This window comes from Bos mutus, chromosome 22 (genome assembly GCF_027580195.1).
Source record: "Bos mutus isolate GX-2022 chromosome 22, NWIPB_WYAK_1.1, whole genome shotgun sequence".
NCBI classification, from domain to species: domain Eukaryota; kingdom Metazoa; phylum Chordata; class Mammalia; order Artiodactyla; family Bovidae; genus Bos; species Bos mutus.
In genome coordinates this window covers 61555271-61575003 of record NC_091638.1, presented here as the reverse complement: position 1 = coordinate 61575003, position 19733 = coordinate 61555271, and the positions used below count along the sequence as shown (strand labels likewise).

The 19733-nt window shown below is 67.4% G+C and overlaps 1 protein-coding gene across 1 annotated transcript in view; it reads right to left on the bottom strand.

Annotated features, from left to right (window-relative positions):
- LOC102272371 (mucin-5B) overlaps positions 1-19157 on the bottom strand; it is a 40958-nt gene extending 21801 nt beyond the window's left edge. The window contains 36 exon segments of the mRNA XM_070358975.1: positions 2-283; positions 457-2951; positions 3180-3377; positions 3453-3496; positions 3585-3732; positions 3920-4048; positions 4339-4495; positions 5359-5598; positions 5984-6163; positions 6987-7100; positions 7178-7316; positions 7630-7781; positions 7887-7987; positions 8095-8147; positions 8565-8820; positions 9036-9162; positions 10089-10183; positions 10524-10688; positions 10994-11131; positions 11435-11504; positions 11616-11726; positions 11948-12086; positions 12505-12622; positions 12756-12881; positions 13255-13456; positions 14085-14194; positions 14419-14509; positions 14599-14713; positions 14816-15077; positions 15379-15429; positions 15872-15925; positions 16470-16499; positions 17188-17229; positions 18571-18676; positions 18904-19007; positions 19088-19157. Of these exon segments, the coding sequence (XP_070215076.1) occupies positions 2-283; positions 457-2951; positions 3180-3377; positions 3453-3496; positions 3585-3732; positions 3920-4048; positions 4339-4495; positions 5359-5598; positions 5984-6163; positions 6987-7100; positions 7178-7316; positions 7630-7781; positions 7887-7987; positions 8095-8147; positions 8565-8820; positions 9036-9162; positions 10089-10183; positions 10524-10688; positions 10994-11131; positions 11435-11504; positions 11616-11726; positions 11948-12086; positions 12505-12622; positions 12756-12881; positions 13255-13456; positions 14085-14194; positions 14419-14509; positions 14599-14713; positions 14816-15077; positions 15379-15429; positions 15872-15925; positions 16470-16499; positions 17188-17229; positions 18571-18676; positions 18904-19007; positions 19088-19157 (7014 nt within the window).
- Positions 19158-19733: the final 576 nt, after the last annotated feature.

Below are 19733 nucleotides of genomic sequence, written 5' to 3'. Positions count from 1 at the left end.
CGCCCGCCTCCTCATACTTGGGGTAGTCCACATCAAACCACTCTGTCCACTTGCACTTGGGTTGACAGCTGGTCGTGCCCTGGCTGGTGGTGGCCCCAGTGGTGGCCGTAGGGGGCTGGGGTGCTGGTCTCGGGTGCTGGGTGGATGGGGTGCGTGTTGTACTCAGTGCTGTTTCTGTTGGCGCCAAGCTGTGGAGGTTTGAGTCGTTGCCGACACCGAGGTGGGCCCCTGGGAGGTTTTCTGAGTTGGGAGGACCGGCGTGGCTGTCCCCGGGAGGTGGACCCTGTGGATCCTGGCGGAGATGTGGGGTGTGTGCCTGTCTGGCCTGGACTCGAGGCCGCCACTCGGGTCGTGAGTCGCGTGGAAAGGGCAGGCACTGGTGTGGCACTGCTGGCAGGGGGACCCGGTAACCACTGTGCTCCCCGTCTGTGTTCTGGTCTGTGTGGGTGTTGGCACAGCAGTGGAGGTGGTGCTGGAGGCAGCAGAGGCAGTGGGGACTGTGCCAGTGGAGATGGCGGCAGTGGGCACTGTAGCAGTGACAACCGCGGCAGTGGGAGCTGTGGCATTGGAGGTGGCAGCTGTAGAGATGGTGGCGGTGGTGCTGGTGGCCGTGGGCACTGTCACTGTGGTGGCCGTGGGCACTGTGGCTGTGGTGGCTGTGGGCACTGTGGCTGTGGTGGCTGTGGGCACTGTAGCTGTGGTGGCTGTGGGCACTGTAGCTGTGGTGGCTGTGGGCACTGTAGCTGTGGTGGCTGTGGGCACTGTGGCTGTGGTGGCTGTGGGCACTGTGGCAGTGGCTGTGGAAGTGGTGGCTGCGGGCACTGTAATAGTGGCTGTGGAGGTGGTGGCCGTGGGCACTGTAGCTGTGGTGGTCGTGGGCACTGCAGCAGTGGTAGCAGTGCCAGCAGTGGCTGTTGAGGCGGTGGCCGTGGCCGTGGGGGACGTGGTGGCCGTGGGCAGCGTGCAGTGGTTGTACTCACAGCACAGCACACGCATCCTGTAGTTGTAGCACATCTTGAACAGGCCCAGTTGCTCGTCGTTCCTGCAGACCAGGCCGAAGCGGACATCACAGTGCACCTGCTGGCCCACCTGCTCCGGTGTCAGGCCAGGGTAGTTCTCAGCCTCACACTCTATCTCCTGGGGCTGCTTGCACACGGCCCCACCCGCACCCCTGATCTTCTCATAGGTCTCTAAGTCCCCGCCGCCCTCCTCATACTTGGGGTAGTCCACATCAAACCACTCTGTCCACTTGCACTTGGGTTGACAGCTGGTCGTGCCCTGGCTGGTGGTGGCCCCAGTGGTGGCCGTAGTGGGGGCTGGGGTGCTGGTCTCGGGGTGCTGGGTGGATGGGGTGCGTGTTGTACTCAGTGCTGTTTCTGTTGGCGGCCAAGCTGTGGAGGTTTGAGTCGTTGCCGACACCGAGGTGGGCCCCTGGGAGGTTTTCTGAGTTGGGAGGACCGACGTGGCTGTCCCCGGGGAGGTGGACCCTGTGGATCCTGGCGGAGATGTGGGGTGTGTGCCTGTCTGGCCTGGACTCGAGGCCGTCACTCGGGTCGTGAGTCGCGTGGAAAGGGCAGGCACTGGTGTGGCACTGCTGGCAGGGGACCCGGTAACCACTGTGCTCCCCGTCTGTGTTCTGGTCTGTGTGGGTGTTGGCACAGCAGTGGAGGTGGTGCTGGAGGCAGCAGAGGCAGTGGGGACTGTGCCAGTGGAGATGGCGGCAGTGGGCACTGTAGCAGTGACAACCGCGGCAGTGGGAGCTGTGGCATTGGAGGTGGCAGCTGTAGAGATGGTGGCGGTGGTGCTGGTGGCCGTGGGCACTGTCACTGTGGTGGCCGTGGGCACTGTAACAGTGGTGGTGGCTGTGGGCACTGTGGCTGTGGTGGCTGTGGGCACTGTGGCTGTGGTGGCTGTGGGCACTGTAGCTGTGGTGGCTGTGGGCACTGTAGCTGTGGTGGCTGTGGGCACTGTGGCTGTGGTGGCTGTGGGCACTGTGGCAGTGGCTGTGGAAGTGGTGGCTGCGGGCACTGTAATAGTGGCTGTGGAGGTGGTGGCCGTGGGCACTGTAGCAGTGGTGGTCGTGGGCACTGCAGCAGTGGTAGCAGTGCCAGCAGTGGCTGTTGAGGCGGTGGCCGTGGCCGTGGGGGACGTGGTGGCCGTGGGCAGCGTGCAGTGGTTGTACTCACAGCACAGCACACGCATCCTGTAGTTGTAGCACATCTTGAACAGGCCCAGTTGCTCGTCGTTCCTGCAGACCAGGCCGAAGCGGACATCACAGTGCACCTGCTGGCCCACCTGCTCCGGTGTCAGGCCAGGGTAGTTCTCAGCCTCACACTCTATCTCCTGGGGCTGCTTGCACACAGCCCCACCCGCGCCCCTGATCTTCTCATAGGTCTCGAAGTCCCCACCGCCCTCCTCGTACTTGGGGTAGTCCATGTCGAACCACTCTGTCCAGTGACAGTGAGGTTCACAGGTGGTGGTGGCCGGGAACACAGAGCTGCTGCCCTCTGGGGTCGTGTTTGTGGTCAGCTTGGTGGATGGGGACTGCGAGGTGGTCACTGCCATGGTTGGGTGGGTGGTTCCTGTGGTGGGCGTGGTCTGGGAGGATGGAGGCTGGCTGGTGCCACAGGGCACATAGTCGCAGCAGAGGACCCTCAGCTTGTAGTTGAGACAGAGTGGGGGGCTCTGCTCACTGTTGAAGCAAGTCAAGCCCTTGTCCCGGCTGCACTCCACCTTCTGGCCCAGCTTCTCCAGGGGTATGCCTGGGAGTAGCTGCGCCTGGCACTCAATGTCCACGGGGGCCAGGCAGACCTGGTAGCCCCTCTGCCTCAGGTTCTCGAATGTTTCAAAATCTCCCCCGCTCATGCCTGGCTCTGGATGGCCTCCGTCATACCAGTCGGACCAGTGGCAGACCTTCCGCACACACACAGTGGACGGGGTGGGGACCAAGCCTGTGGGCAGAGGGCAGGGGTCCCCATCAGCCTCCTCTGCATCCTTGCCAGCCACACCCAGAGGAGGGGTGACTCATGTCCCCTGGCCCCAGGGTGGCCCGGACCATCCTTTGCACCCAGGACACCTGTGCCAGGGGCTTCCTGGGCCCTCCCTCAGAACCCAGACCGCTGGCAGGGCCCAGGGCCCCAGCGGTAAGGCAGAGCCAGTGGTGTGCCCGCCAGGCTCACCCGTGGTGGAGGGCGGAGCTGCGGTGCTGGTGAAGGTGAAGGGCGTTTTAAACAGGGTTCCGGGGCACTCCACGGCCCTCCGGACGATGGTCCCATTGTCTCTGCAGATGGCGATCAGGCAGGCGCCCAGCCCATCGGTCGTGTTGTAGATGACATCCCCATAGGCATAGGTCCTGCCCTCGTAGGTGCACGTACAGGCTAAAGACGGACAAGTACAGGGCTCAGTCTGAGCCCCCAGCTCCTAGGCCCCCAAACCAACTGGGTCCCCCTTACCCTCGGGGCTGTGAGTGCACTGGAGGCCGCTGGAGGTGCAGTCACTGGGGGAGGGAGAGAGAAGAGCTAAGCCAGCAGGGCACAGGCCTCAGTGTGCCCACCTGGCCCCGCCCAGCACCCGCACTGGCTCACCAGCTCTGACAGTTCTCCGTGCTGGGAACCCTCGTGCCAGCATCGTAGTAGTTCCCATCTCTGTCGTAGCAGCCACTGCACTGGGCCACACACTCCATCTGGTCCTCGTTGAAGAATGGCTTGCTGGACGGGCACTTCGGGTAGCAGCCTGGGGTGGACGCAGGGCGGGGAGAAGACTCACGTCTCGAGCCAGGCGTCGTGTGCGGTTGCTGCACCGCCGTCTCTGCCTCCCTGTCCCAGGGGCGGACATGGGGCGGCAGGAGCCCCTGGCCCCCTCGCCTGTGTGCTGTCCTGGGGTGACGAGGTGTGGCCTCCCCATAGAAGCCTGTCCTCACCTTCCAGGCCTGGCAGGTCCATCAGGCAAAGCCCACTGGGGTTCCGGCAGGTCTTCAGACAGGGCGCGCCGCAGGGCTGGTAGTGCCACTCACACTCCCCGTGTGGGTTGTAGTAGTCGCAGAACAGAGCTGAGCGAGGGGGAGAGAGGCTGCAGGTGCCTGCCAGCTCACCCTCCCACAAAGGAGGCACCTCAGGCTGCACCCACTGGGTTCCAGGCTTCCTTCTCATCCCTGCCCTCAAAACTGGCCCCCAGGGAGCCTTCCCCTTTGGGGGCAATGTGTCTGTCTGGTTTTTACACACAAGAGCACGCACACACACATGTAGTACACGCATGTCCTTGTGTGTGCACACATGCCCGCCAGGCCCCCGAGCGGCTGCAGCTGCACCTTCTCTCACCCCCAGGGACAGCCCAACTCACGGCAGACGTCCGGGGTCCGCCAGGACACGCACACGCCCGCTTCGTGGCAGGCCTGGGCATAGGCGGCCACGGCCGTGCAGAAACACTCGCAGTCGCCCCCCGAGTCGCAGGCGCAGGCGTCGCTCACGCAGGCCTCGTAGTACCTGGTGGGGTCGACCTGGGGCGGGGCGGGGGCTGCTCAGCGAGAGGCGCCAACCGCAGCCCCTGGACGGCCGGCTGCCCACGAGCAAGCCCCACTGCCGTCTGAGCAGCCGCCTCGGGCCTCCTGTTGCCTCTCTGGCCTCACCCCGCCACCCTTCCCTTGCCTCTGCTCGGTGCCTCACTTAGCTGCAGGCCAGCCCCCCCGTGACCCTGCTGTGACCTGTCCTGTCTCCGCAGGGCCAGGGGGTGCCCTGCCCCGGTCTTCCCTCCCAGGCAGCAGAACCCAGGGAGCCGGAGTCTTGCATTTGCCACCATGGACAGTGCCATCTGAGTCAGAGCCCGCTGTGTCACTTCACAAAGGATTTTCTGATCGAATGGGCAGGGCACTGGCGGGGGTGGGGGGGTGCGGGGTGGCTGTGATCCAGGAGGACCTCAGGGCCTCACACAGGCCAGCTAGCCTCAGGGCAGACCAGTCCCACCGGCTGCCTGCTCATCACCGTGCACAGTCCGGGTCCCGAGATCCACGTCAGCGACTGTGCCCTGCGATCCCTAAGTGGCAGGAAGGGCTGTGGGGAAGGGCCTGAGGCCATCACGATTCTCTGCTCTCAGGGGACCTGGCTGGACTGGAGGCGCCCTGAGGTTTGTCAGCTCGGGGAATGTGCAGGAGGACAGGAGATGACCCTTGGGGCCCGGGAAGCCTGCAGCCCCGCTTCCAGGGGGTGAGGCTGAGTGTGGTCAGGGAACGTGGGGCAGGGCTGGGGATGCCGGCAGTGCCCCGGGGGAGGGCCACACAGTGTGCCCTGCACAACGGTCGGGGTCAAGGCCGTCCTCAGAGGGCCAGCTCGGGCCAGACACAGGTCCCACCCCGACCCTGCTCACCTGAGAACGGCAGGCGCTGAAGGTGGCGCTGTTGATGATGCTGCACTGCTTCTGGGCCCATGACCTGCGGTACGGGTTGGCGGTGCAGGGGTCCCTGGGGGCCAGAGCGTCCGGGCACGACGGGGAGAATTTCCAGCTGTTGCCAAACTCCAGCACGTCGCTCGCCACAGACTGGCTCCGCGTGGTGAAGTCGTTGAGGGCGTTGTCGTCAAAGTTCCCACACAGCCCGCAGACCCTCCCCTGCAGGGACAGCACAGGGCATGTGGGGCAGCGCCGGGGGAGACACAGAGCCTGGCCCGGCAGTACGGCTGCAGGGCACCCGCTCCTCAGGCAGCACTCAGCAAGCTTTCGGGAAGGCGGGGGCACTCGGGGTCCTGCAGTGGGCAGGTGCCTGCCTCGCCCACAGAGCCTTAGCCCAGTGGGCATGGAGCCACTGCGTGCAGGGACCAGGGAGCCAAGAGCACCATCCCCCCAGGACTGACACAGCCCCTTGGGAACTGGGAGTGTGCCTGGCCCCCGCCCCCAGCCCCCAGCAGTCCGTCAGCTGCCAGACCACACTGCTGGGCCTGCTCTAGGAGGGAGAGCTCTGCGCCCGCCCGGGGGTCCTGCAGACTGCAGCCCCCACCTTGTATTCATGGCGCAGCCGGATGATCACGCTAGTCTTCCGGTCCCAGGACACGACCACGCCGCCATGGGTCTCCACGGTCAGGTAGACGCCCATGTACCGGACCCTGTAGGGCAGGTCTCCGCCCGGCCCCCTCTGCAGCACCCTGTGGGTGCCCTCGTGCAGGATCAGCTCGTAGCTCTGCAGAGAGGCACGGGGAGGCGCTGCCTGCAGGGAGCTGAGGGCCTGGCTCTGGGCCAGAGCCCCCTCCCCAACGTGGCCCAGGCGGGCACCAGGGTGCTTGGGGTCATGAGGCATGGGGCTCGCATTTGGAGTGAGCCAGCCTCCCGGCATTATCCTCAAGCTTGAGGTGAGAGGCTGAGGGGCAGCAGAGGCCGAGGGGGAGCTTGGGGGCCGTCAGTGGTGGGGGGAGCGCAGAGCACAGGGGGCAGCAGGAGAGCATGTGGCCCCCTCTCAGCCCCCTCGGACCCCTGCTTCCTCACACCCCTTCCCACCTCGGAGCAGGTGGGAACTGCCCCCAGCCAGCAGCTGCACTCTGTGCTGTGAACACCGACCTCCCTCTGCTAGAAGGGGTCATCCCCAGGTGTGGTGGGCTGAATGGAGGCCCCCCAAAAGACGCGTCGAGTTCTAAGCCCCAGAATCCACAAGTGTGCCCTGATTTGGGCAAAGGGTCTTAGATGGGATGAAGTGAAGGGTCTGCAGATGAGACCATCCTGGATTTAGGGAGGGCCCAGACCCAGGAACAGGATGGGGGAAGGACACAGAGAACAGGCCACGTGAGCTCAGGGCAGAGACTGGGGGGACGCAGCCACAGGCTAGGAGCCCCAGAAGCTAGACGAGGCAGGAAGGACCCTCCCCTGGAGCCTCTGGAGGGAGGCCCAGACCCAGGAGAGAGCGACTCTCCTGGGTGTCAGGACCCTGGGCTGTTGTCTGGAGGCCCGAGGCCCCTGCGGGGGCTCGGACAGGACTGCAGAGGGAGGGGGCGGCGCCCAGGCTCCCTCACCCCCAGGAAGATCTTGATGGCCTTGGAGCAGGTGACGCCCGTGGTCCCGCAGGGCACGTTCTCGGTGACGATGCGGAAGGTCCCGTTGGCGGTGTCACTGCCCACACAGTAGTCCTGGGGCGGGGAGAAGAGGGTTGTGGTCACGGCCCCAGCGCCGGCATCACGGCCCTGGGCAGGGAGGGGCTGCGTACCTGGGCCAGCGTGTACTCGCAGCTCCCCTCGAAGCCATAGCGCTCACCGTCGAAGGTGAGGAAGTGACCGTCCCCATAGGCCACACAGGTGCCCAGGCAGGGCCGGTCGCTGCACTCCCACCTGCGGCCCCTGCAGGTGCTGCGGGCAAGGAGAGGCGGTGCCGTGACAAGGACGTGGATCCAGCCCCTCTTCCATAAAGCAGGAGGCGGTGCTGCCCCTCCAGGGCTCCAGGGGTTCACAAAGCAGGGAGTCCCACACCCCACACCCCGGCCCACCCTCAAGGCTCAGTGCCGGGGTGCAGGCAGTCATGGGGGCGGCTTTAACTGGCCCTGCCATCTGCTGGGCAGAGGAGGCCAGGCCCTGGGCTTGGTCCAGGAGAAGAGCAGACCGCCCGGGGCCAGCTCTCCCTGTGCTGTCGGCCCGCACCGCCCTCCGTGGCCCCTCCACACACCAGGTGTTACAGTCGACCTTGATGACCTCCCCGGGCTTGTAGGCGGCCTCGTTGTGCATACAAGGGCAGTCCTCCTCGGCCACGCAGCCTCCGCTCCCGTCGGACAGCAGCCCCACGGGGCAGACACAGCCCGATACACAGTGAGTGCTGAACTGCAGACAGGCGGGTGTCCGTCAGTGGTTCCTCTGCCCCCGGCTCAGGGACGCCGCCCACCCGGGCCCCCGGGCAGCACAGCCACGCCCTTCCAGCCGACTCACACAGTCCACGTCCAGGGTGTGGCAGCTTCGCACGCACTCGGCCCCCGGCGCGTCCGCAGAGGCGTTGCTGCAGTCGAGGAACACCATAGGGGCCACGCACCCTGTGGAGACAGCCACGCTGGGAGGGCCTCCCGGCCAGCCGCAGCCCTCCCCTCGGTCATGGGGGGAGCACGGGGCCCCAGGGGCAGAGGTCCAGGGGAGGCCGCACCTGTGCTCTGCTCCGTGGCCCCCAGACAGCTCAGCCTCCCACTCACACACGAGCTACGAGAGACGGGGGTGGGGGCAGTCTGGGCTGCTGCCCCACTGCCCCTACCCAGACCCCGGCCGGGCCCCAGGCCTTGTCATGAGGGGGGGCGGGCACCTTCTACGGGGCTGTGATGAGGACCCCACCCCCCCACCCGAAGGCACTGGGTGAGTGAGTGGAGGCTCCAGGAAGGGCCCTGGACGCGGGCGAGGGTAGGGGTGGGGTGCGGCAGGGAAGCGGGTAGGCCGGGGCAGGGCTGCACCCAGGCCGGCCCTCCGCGGGCTCCAGACCCGCAGAACACGTCCCCGGGCCAGAGGAGCGGTCCTTATCAGAAGGGCTGAGGGGCGGGCAGGGTGAAGGCCCCTCCGCGGGGAGCCCCTGTGTTTCCGTGTGAAGCAGGTGGGATAGAGTGGCAGTGGGGAGAGGCCCCTCACCACACCACGCCGTTGTCGTGAACGACCTCCCCTGGAGCCAGCACCGTGCCACGCAAGTAGCAGGGACAGGCCTCGGCAGGGACGCAGTCACCCGCGTCGTCCAGGAAGGTGCCCCGGGGGCAGACGCAGCCGTCCACGGGCACGAAGGCCACGTCGCAGGAGACGTCAGGCTGGCTCAGGGAGCGGCAGGTGGGCTGGCAGCTGTCCACCACGTGGGCGTAGCTCTGGGTCTTCGGGCAGCTGCTCGCATACTTGGCTGGGGGGTGGGTGAGCAACACGCAGGTCAGCGGCCGGGTGGCCTGTCCCCGCTCACCTTGGGCACGTGCAAACTGGGACTGGAGTGGCCCAAGGCTCGGCTTCCCCTCTGGGGGTAGGGAGGAGCCCTGAGCTCTCGCTGAGGACACGTGGCAGGGGGTGTCCTGGGGTGCCCAGTCCCCCCAATGCCCGTCCAGCCAGCTGGCAGACACTCACTGCACACGCCGTCCCGCCAACCGCTGAGCAGCACGCCCCGGGCAGCGCAGGCCCGGACGTAAGAGGACAGGGCCGCACACATGCAGTCCTCACTCTTCTCACAGTTGCAGGTGTCGAACAGGCAGTTCTGGGGGGCGTACCGGGACGTCAGGGACCCCAGCCCACCAGAGAGCCTTCTCTCCCTGTCCATCCTTCCTGGGACCCCCATCTGGGCCAGAGACACGGGGCAGCCCCGAGCTAGGCGTAAGGCCACGGGGTTCGGGGGGAGTGGATGCGCTGCCCTGAGGGACGGGAGAGGCCGGGCTGCACAGGGACAGGGTTGATGGATGGCTCTGCATGGGGCCAGGACAGCGTCCAGCTGGGATTCTGGATCCATCACAGGTTGGGTTGCCTATGAGGGGCGTGGGTTGCGGAGGGGAGACTAAAGGCAGAAGCTGGAGGTTGTGGGGGGGAGGGTGCTGGCAGGCCCAAAGCACCCCCAAAGTGGGCCTGGGTCTTCCAACTGTGGACACGCACGTCTGGGGGCCAGAGCCACGTGCACGTAAGGGTTTTGGCTTCCAAAACGGTGGCCTGTGAGCCAACTGTCATGGGTGGAGTTGTGTCCCCAAGAAGACTGTGTCCCCGTCAGGCCCCTGGACCTGTGAACGGCCCTGTTGGAAATGGGCTCCTTGCAGGTGTGTGGAAGCTCAGATGAGGTCATTAGGGTGGGTCTGAACCAACACGCCTGGTGTCCCCACGAGGAGAGCTTTGGGCACAGACACACAGGTCTGGGTCCTCGTGGAGACGAGCAGAGGGTGGTGCCACCTCACGGCCCCCAGAGGTTAGAGAGGCAGGAAGGCCCTGGGGTCCGGCCAGCTTTGTGATCCAGGACTGGGGTGCTGTCACCCCCCCACCCCGCACCCAGTCTGTGGTCCTTTGTCACGGCCACCCCAGGCAACAAACACACCAGCCGTGGCCGTGTCCCTCGAGCGGGCCTGACCCATGGCCATGGAGGTGTGGACCGTCCTGCTCCCGACACCCCGCCCCACCCTGGGTGCTGGCCGGGGGTCTCACCGAGTGGAAGGGCCCAGGGCTGATGACGGAGTGGCAGGGCGAGAAGGGCCCGGCAGGGCGGGTCAGCAGGGAACACCAGTGTTGGGCGTAGTTCTCTGGGCGGGCGGGGGGGCGCATGGCGGACGGTCATGGGCACGGCTCAGCGCTCACCAGCCTTCCTCCCACACTGCCTCCCCTGCACCTGTCCACCCGCCCAGCCCCGCTTGGCGCCCCCAGGCTCTGTGGCCAGTGACTCCCCCAGGGACACTGATTACAGGCTCACTGGCTATGCTAAGTGGGCACTGCTTACAGGGCAGCAGGCGCCTTCCCGGGGATGAGCCCCCAGCCTGCCAAGGACCCTGCATCCCCCTACCTGGTCACCCCCAGCCCCAGCCTCACAGCTCCCAGGCCCAGACCCGGGGTAATCCAAGGGCCCCGGGGCTGCTGGACACACACCGTTCTCCACGCTGAGTGAGCACGGGTCCTCGAAGCTGTTCTTGACGTTGGGGCAGGCGGCCTGGGTCTTCCAGGTGTTGGCGAAGGCCGCAGCCGTGGCCTCCACCACGCCACTGACGGTCCGGAAGTCGTCGGCTTGGTTCTGGTTGAAGTTCCCACACAGGCCTGGGGGCAGGGGTGGGGGGGTGTGAGCATCAGGGGGCTGCCCAGTCCGGCCCAGGCTCCCCACACCTGCAGGGCCCACCACAAGGTGACTCCACCCAACCAGAGTCCTGGGAGATAGGCTCCAGAACTATCTGCAGATGACCTCTGGTGGGAGGGGGAGGTCAGCCCCAACGTGAAGCCTGCCATGAGGGCAGCGTGCCCTGTGCTTCACCCTCCCAGCCACTGTCCCAGGCCAGGGTCCCCGCCTCCCAGGCTGCGTCCCCACCCTGGCTGCCCATCTGCTTCCAGCACCCCCCCAGCCTCACCGCACATCTGGCCGCGGTAGGCGGGGTCCAGCCGGAGGAACACCTGCATGAGGGGCACCAGCTGCACTTGCAGCTGCAGCCAGGGGCCCGTCTGCACCAGGATGAAGAAGGAGGACGGCCTGAAGACCGTGACGTCCGCTGCAGGGGGTGGGGGGCGGTCAGAGGCCTGCGGTGCTGACCAGCCTGAGTCTTGGGTCTCATTTCCGCCTGGCAGGAGCCCCAGCCGCCCCTCAAGGGCCCAGGAGCCGGGCAGGAGCCGCAAGTGCATGTGCCTGCGACCGCCGACCCCCCCGCCCCGCGAGGCCGGTCCTCACAGAGCCGCCGTGAGCCCCGCCCCCCCATGCAGGCGAGAACCGCATAGACCTGGGAGAGGCCGGGCTGGCTCTGCGCCGCCACCTGGAGGCCCCGCCTGGCCTCACAGGGCTCCCCAGGGCCACGTACCTACAGACACGGGCAGCTGGGAGTAGATGGAGTTCACGAACACCCCGCCGTTGGCCTGGATCTGGACGGTCTGGCGAGAGGAGGCGGGGCTGCGGTCAGCGAGGGGAGGGGCCAGCCTGACGCCCCAGCGGGGGACCGCCTGCCCCAACCCCTCCCAGCCCCCGGCCGGGGCCTCACTCACCATGTCCCCTCCATTCAAGCTCAGTGTCACTGTTTTGAGGCAGTTCTCGTTGTCGGTCAGGCCGCACTTCCGCAGCTCGGCCAGCACAGTGAGCGCGCTGTCTGCACATACCTGATGGGGCAGGACACCCCACGTGCTGGGTGGTCAGCCCCCCACTGGGCAGGGAGCCCCATGCCCTGGAGGTCCCTGCGGGGGTGGGGAACTCGCACGCAGTCACCTCGGGACCGCCGGGCCCCACGAGTGTGAGCTTCTTCTGGGAATGGAACCCCGGGGGCTTCACCGCTCTGATGGCCATCGGGGTACCCTCCCTGGGGCAGAGGCAAGGGGCTCACCTTGGTGAGGACGTAACTGCAGTCCCCGTGTACGTCGTAGAGTTTCTCGTCGTAGGTGGAGATGTGGGACCCGCCCTGGACGGAGCAGGTGCCTGGGCACGGGAGGTCCTGGCACTGCCAAAGTCCCCCGGAGCAGGTGCTGGGGGGAGGGGGAGCAGAGGGGATGTGGGGAGGGGTGGTGAGCCCCATCCCGGCAGGGCGGGGCCTGGGGCGGGGCCTGGGGCGGGGCCTGAGGTGAGGCGGGACTGGGCGGGATCAGGGCGAGGCGAGGGCGGGGCATGGGGCGGGGCTGGGGTGGGGCCTGGGGTGAGGCGGGACGGGGGGGCGGGGCCGGGACGGGGGGCGGGGCCGGGGCGGGGCCGGGGCCGGGCGGGGGTCGGGGCCAGGGCGGGACCGGGGCCGGGGCGGGGCGGGGCATGGGGCGGAGCAGGGGCGGGACCAGGGCGAGGCGAAGGATGGGGCGGGGTGGGGCGGGGTGGGGCGGGGTGGGGCGGGGTGGGGCGGGGTGGGGCGGGGTGGGGCGGGGCGGGGCCGGGCCGGGCCGGGCCAGGACCTACCAGGAGGTGCAGCTGGTGTTGAAGGAGGCCCCGGGGGCGTAGGTGCGGCCGCCGTGGGTGCAGGGGCACTGCCGCAGGGGCAGGCAGCCCGTGTGGGTGACGTCGTCCAGCACCGTGTCTGCGGGGCAGCAGGGGTGGGGCACGAGCTCTCAGCGGGGGCTGGGGGCAGGTGTGGGAGACACTGATGGGAGGCAGACACGAGGAGGGGCAGAGGCCGTCGGGGGCCATCCCCGAGGGCCCGGAGCACCTGCCTGGGGGGCAGAAGCAGCCGTCCACACAGTGGTCCTCGCACAGCTGGGAGCGCTCGGGGTTGGAGCAGGTGTCCACACAGGGCGAGCCGCACTCCTGGTGCTGAGTGTTCAGGGGGCATGTCTGGGCTGCGGGGGGGAGGTAGCGTTTGGCCCAGGAAGCCACACCTGCCCCCGCCTGCCATGTGCCACCAAGGGTCCGGGAAATGAGGGCCTCTTGCCCTGTCTAGCTGTCTTCTGGGTGAGGCAGGAGGAGAGGGGACCATGGGTCCCATGCCCCTGAGGACAGCCTCCAGCCCCCACCTGGGTTCAGGGGGAACCCTGCTCAATGTGCCAGGACCACCCTCTGGGCCCCCAGATGCCCAGGCCTTGCACCACCCCATGCCCTCCTGCCATCCTCTCACTGTGGGCCCCCAAGGGGCTCTGCCTGCCGGGGGTCCCCAGCCAGGGGCCAGGCGTCATGCTTGGGGCCACCTCCCCCCACTCTCCCCGGAGCACTCACGGCAGAGGTCAGGGCCCCTCCAGTTCTGCGGCTGCCCCCCCGCGTGGGCGCACTGGCGGGAGTACTCGGCGAAGGTGGCACAGGGGCAGGTGGGGCAGCGGCACAGGTCCTGGGTGCAGGCGGCCACGTACACCTCGGTATCCACCAGCCCGTGGCACGGAGCGAAGGCGGGGCCCAGCAGGGTGCGGCGGCAGACGCCCTCCTGGGGGACAGGACGGAGGCTGTGTCCTCCCTGGGGCTCATGCGGGGACCCCACCCTGCAGCCTCTCCCAGGCCAGGGAGCCGCCTCCCCTGTGGCCCCTTCATCCCTCACTGTCCGTCCTCTCATCCGTCCCTCCGCCCCTCTCCTTCCACTGCTCTGTCCGTCTATCCATCCAGGCCTCCACCCAGTTGGCCAGCTGTCCACCTACCCCACCCCCACATCCTTCTCAACCCCTGACACCTTGCCATGCTCGGTGTGGAGTCGGCTTGGTGACCTATGACCCTGGACCCCCCACTCCCACTGGGCTGCAGGACACACCTGCCTGGGAGGGGCGCAGACCCCACCCTGCAGAGAAGGGGCGGCAGGAGGGCCTGCCCCCTGGCCCCCTCGGCAGCCCCAGCGGGGTCAGTGCCGATCTGCTGATGGCTGCCCTCCTTCAGCCCCCACCCCTGACCAGTTCCAGGGCCTCATTTACAGCTGCTGGGTTCCACTGATTTCGGGGATCCTGGAGCCTCTAGGCCACTTCCGGAGGTGGGATCTGCCCAGCTCATCGGAAGGGCTTTTCCCTGACTCCCCAAGTGCCCCTCTTGTGGGTCTATGTCTGCGGCCGCCACAGGCAGGCGCTTACCTCGTCTGTGCAGTTGTCAGCAGCGGGAGAGGGCAGGGGGTCCTGACACTGCTCCGTGGGCCCGTCCAGCTTCTGCAGGTTCCCAAACTGTAGTGGGCTCAGCCTGGCGTCTGCAAAAGCAGGCCCTACTTGCAGACCCTGGGGGGCTCTGGGGGCAGAGCTCCCGCCTGTGCTCAGGACCTCCGAAACCCCCCTCTGGGGCATCACTGGAACTGTTGACACCCCTGACTTGACCCCTGCCCAGCGCCCCAGTGAGACCCACCCCTGCACCTCCAGCTTCCCAGGGACTGTGCTGGGGTCGGCCACCCGCCACGCCTGGCCCCGGGGCACTCACTGTGGGCGTAGAACTCGCTGACGGCCCGGAGCCCGTTGAAATCGCCACACAGGCCACAGGTCTGGTTGGCGTACTTGGGGTCCAGCTCCAGCTGGGGGCGGGGGAGAGGCAACTTCAGTCTCTGCCGGCCCCCCCCCAGCCCCTGGGGCCCCCCCGGTGGGAGGCGTGGGGCACCCTCACCAGGGCGCTGTCTTCTCCGTTCCACATGAAGGTCAGCATCAGCCGGATGTTGATCTTGACGTAGGCGCTGCTCCGCTCCACCAGGAGCCCCGCGCGGCTGTAGGGCAGCTCCTCCCTGGACAAGAGTCCAGTGCTCCCACGCGTCCAGCCCCTCCCCGCCTGCTCCAACCCCCACCCACCTTGGAGCCGGGCCCCTCCACGCCCCGGCTGTGCTCACCGCCACCCGTTGATGAGGACCGAGCCGTTGGAGACCTCCAGCACGAGCCCCTGTGATCTGAGGACGATGTGGGTGATGGTAGGCCTGGAGCCCAGCAGGCCGCGGCGGAGCTGCAGGTTGAAGTCCTCGTAGGCGGAGCCGCAGTGCGCGGAGAAGATGTAGTTGCACAGCCCGGGGAAGCGGAAGACGTCGCCGTCGAAGGTCTTGTAGTGGAAGTCTCCCCACGTGCTGCACACCCGCCCGCCGTGGGCCACGTTCAGGGCTGTGGGGAGCGCGCGGTGGTGGGGTGCGGCCTTCCCTGGGGCCAGGCCCCCGTGTGGGATGGGGACCCGCTGCTCCCTTCCTCTCTCCCCTCTGCCCCAGATTCTCGCCCCTGCCCAACCCTGAGGGCCTCACCCCAGCACCTGGGCCGGCCCCCAAGAGAACCATCCACAGGGCAGGCACCCAAGGCCATCTAGCTGCTCAGCTGCACACAGGGTCCCGGCTTTATCCCCAGGTCTGTGACCACCCCAGAGGCTGGCAAACACCCCCAACCCTGTGGGCCATGGGCGGCGTCCACTTACGGCTCATGGTGGGGAAGACAGTGATGGGCGGGATGAAGGTCAGGTGCCGGGCTGTGAAGGGAGCCAGGTCACACACCGAACATGGCCAGGCGGGGACCGGCCGCCATCCCCACCCCCAGGACCCCTCACTGGCCACCCTGGGGCAGCAGGGGGCCGCAGGCCAGCCTGACCCAGCCCAGGGAGCCCAGGACAAATGCTGTCCCTGTAGGACGCTCCCCGTCCGCCCACGACACGCTCCTGCCCAGGTCTGAGTGTGTCCCTGCTTGTGTGTGTGTGTGTGTGAGCATGTGAGTGCGGGTGGGCAGTCGTATGCACCACATGTGTGTGAGCGTGTCTGAGCCTCTCTCCTCAGTGTCTGTTTCCTCAGGGCCCTCTGCTGCCCCCTCCTGTGGGCAGACGGGTCCAGGGGCGTCTCTGTGGCAGGAAGCCGATGTGGAAAGGGGACCCCTGCCGGCTCCGTGCCGGGCCCTCCCCGCCATGCCCACCCTCTGACCAGTCATCTCAGGCTGCTGACTCGTCCAGCTCTGCTGCTCGCCATCCTGGGTGTCTGCAGGGAAGGGGAGCAGGAGTCCATGAGAAGCTGGCCGTCAGGACCCCTCCCCGGGGCGGCAGGGTCTCCGAGGCTGCACGCTGGCGGCCCCGGGAACCGCGCCCTGTGCCCAGAGCTGACCGCCCCCCATCTGCATGGTGTGCACCTCACTGTGGCTGGGGTAGAAGGAATCAGGAAAGGGTGTCGGCTCGCTGACCCCAGGCCACCCCAGGGAGAGCGTCTGGCCCCCTCCACACACCCCTCGGAGAAGGACAAAGCTTGGCTTTGTGGGGAGAAGGACACACAGGTTGGAGAGGCTCCCGGGCGTGACTTAGCAGAAACCCAAGACTGCAGCCAGCTCCGCCTTCGAGCCCCAGCCCTGGGCAGGCGGGAGGCCCTGGGGGCCCAAGGCCACCTTGTGTCCCCCACCACTGGGGGCGCCCCTCCCGGTTCTAGGTGCCCCCGCCACCTCGGTGAGCAAGACTGAGCCCCCTCCAGGCCCCTCTCTGTGAGGCTTGGCCTGGGGCACCCCGCACACATGGCCCCAGAATTCCTTCCTCACGTCGGTAGGGCTCTCCCCGCTCCGCCCAGCCTGTGCCATGTGGGGAGACGGAGGTGAGGCCCGGAGGTCCCTGTGTCCCTGGAGGGGTGCTGCCCGGCAAGGGGCGCTGGGCTGGCTCTGCAGCCGCTGCACCGGGCTCAGCTCCCTACACTACCTTCCGGCCAGGACGCTGGCCCGGAGGCCGTGGGCACTGGCCCGGCGTTTCTTTCTCCTCGTCAGGGCCCTGTTGGCCACGCTTCTCCCTGCCCACCCTGACCCCCGGCCCCGACCCCAGGCCTGCAGCCTCTCCTGCACGTGCCGGTCATTTTATCCACCCCTGGCCGAGAAACCAGGGGCTTCACATGGACAGGCTCACACGGCACCCCTTCTGGGGCCAGGTGACCACCTGTGAACCTGGCTGGTCCAGAGCTCGGCCAGGGAGATGCCCACCGCCAACCACCCCATCTACTGCTGTCCAGGCACACATCCCCCGACGGGAAGCCCCTCCACTCAGGGCCAGCCTCACCCCCTCACCCCACGGGGGCTCAGCCCAGGGGACACCAGTGTGAGACGGTGGATACACGGGATCCAGGCTGATTTTTCTGTCGGCCTCCTGTCTGTGCTCAGAGATGGATTAACAACAGGAGCAGCTTTGTGTCCTGAGAACACTGCAACGGTCATCGCAGGGACGGAGGGGCCAAGCCCTGTCTGAGCGAGATTAGGGCCACGTATTTCCTACCCTTGGGGCAAGGGAGACACTTGCACATGTGCAGAAAGGCTCCTTGAGGGTGAAAGAGGAGGGGTGCCCCCACCAGAGGGGCACCCGTGTCGGAAGGGCACCCCCACCAGAGGGGCACCCCCACCAGAGGGGCACCCGCGCCAGAGGGGCACCCTTGTCAGAGGAGCACGCCCCGTCAGAGGGCCCCCCACCATGGGTGATGCCACGCTCTCCGTAGGCCTCGACTCAAATCTGTCTTGGAGGAAAGTTGTGCACGCATGTCAGGGAGGGTCCTGGGGCAGTTAAGCGTGTGGAGAAAGAAGCCAGATGATTGGCCAAAGGTGAGCAAAGGCCTGGAAGAACTGACCCCCGTAAATGACTTAGCTGCCTCTTTCCTGGTGGCTCAGACGGTAAAGAACCTGCCTGCAGTGCAGGAGACCCGGGTTTGATCCCTGGGTCAGGAAGATGCCCTGGAGAAGGGAGTGGCAACCCACTCTAGCCTTCTTGCCTGGAGAACCCCATGGGACAGAGGGGAGCCTGGCAGGCTCCAGTCCACGGGGCCGCAGAGTCGGACGTGTGACCGGCACGCCCCACTGTGGGGATGCCCGCACCCTTTCTGGGGAGGGGGTGGGTTGTGTGGAACTGCTGCATGGTCTCTCGGGACTGAACAAAGCACTTCTCTGTGCCGTTCCCACGTGTGCTGTGGCTCTAAGAACAGGCTCTGCACCTTCATCTACAGCTTTTGCCCCCTTGAGAGATGCACTTTTCACTGGAGGCTGAGGGGAGTTTGCGTCCTGCCTCGAGGCCCCGGTGGGCGCGTGGCCAGGATTCCTACTCCTCATCCAGGCCGCCCGGATCCAGGTCCTCAGGGAACCGAGGTCTTCCTGCGGCCTCTCCCACATCACGGTCGCCACGGTGAGCGTCTCCTTCTGGCAGGAAGGAGCCCCATTCGAGGGACTTGCCCTCAACAAGAGAAGGGGAGTGGGCTCACTGCAGGCCCGCTGCCCCAGGGCTGAGTAGGGCCACGGCTGGCCAGACAGGCTGGCCGGGCACCTGAACTGCACAGCAGATGCCAGGCGGCATCTGGTACCCTCACCAGGAGTTGCCACGGTTCAGCCCCCACCCCAAGCCTGCCTGCCCTCCAAGAAAGGCGGCCTGGGGCGGAGGCTCTGCAGACTGTCTGCCCACCCCTTCACCACGGGGCGGAGGCTCTGCAGACTGTCTGCCCACCCCTTCACCACGGGGCGGAGGCTCTACAGACTGTCTGCCCACCCCTTCACCACGGGGCGGAGGCTCTGCAGACTGTCTGCCCACCCCTTCACCTCCTCCTTTCCATTGGTGCAGAGGGCCTCAGGCGGTGCCCGGCTGCCAAGACTCCTGAGCATGGGGGCCTGAAGGACTGACTGTGGGGCCCGGGCCCAGGCCAGCCCCGCTGGGCGCCGCTGCCCGCTCGTGCCCAGTGAGTGTTAGGGCTCTTGGTGCTTCCCCGGCTGCGGGGCCAGACGGGCGGCTGCAGGCGAGGAGAGCGAGAAAGGCCGCAGGGCGGGTGTGGCTCCGGGAACAGCCAGGAGTCCGATGGGGCTGCCTGGAGGCTACTGCCTGGGCCAGCCCTGAGGGCAGAGTGGGAAATGCAGCTCCCCGTGGGCACCTTTTGTGCTGACTCTGCCCGCTTGGCTCCGCGGCAGTGGGGGGTGGCCTCACAGAGACCAGAGAGACCCCCCAGCCCAGGCCCCTCACCCAGCGCCAGTTCCTCCCATCCCCGAAGCCAAGATCCTCAGTTTCCCCTGAGGTTCTAACTTCTCCCAGCTCAGGCTGCCCAGGAGTCCAGGACACGCAGAGCCCTGTGGAAGACACGCTGTCCACTATGGGCCTGCGGGGGCCGCCCCTGCTGTGCGGGGAGAGTGAGGGGCTGCATCCTTACCTGCCGTGCCCACTGAGAGTAGGGCCACGAGGGCCCACAGCAGCGCCGGGCACCTGCTCAGGGCACCCATCCTGGGGCTGGCGCAGCGGTGGGCGGGCGGCCAGAGGGAGTGGGGCGCGATGCTCACTCCCCTGGGGGCCCTGGGGCTTATGTAGCAGGAGGCCTTGGCCCTGAGCCCAGCTCCCGGGCCACGCAGGGCACGATCCTCCCCCACGACAGCCGCGTGTGTTTGCTCTTGGGGAGGGCCGAGGCACGCAGGAACCCGGAGGAGGAGGGATTTGTGGTTCTGGGCCCCAGAGACGTGGGACCCCCCCCCCACTTTTCCCCGCCCCACCTCCCAGCAGCGTCTGAGAGTCAGAAGGGAGGAGGCGGGTGGCAGGGCTGGCAGAGCCCCCCTGGAACAGGGTCGCTGTGACCACCCAGGCCCGCTGCTGCCATGCCCGCTCCCAATAGGGTAGCGGTGGGCCAGGTGAGGGCAGACCCTGGGCCCGGGCAGCGCCCCCGTGCAGAGGAGGAGGCTGTGGGGGTGCTGTTCCCGAGGAGTGAGGAGGGCCGGACATCTGCTCCCCGCAGGAGTGTGGAGGCTGTGGGCGGGGGAGAGCCTGCCCCCAGGCTCACAGGGGTCCCAGAGACCCCAGCCGTGCCA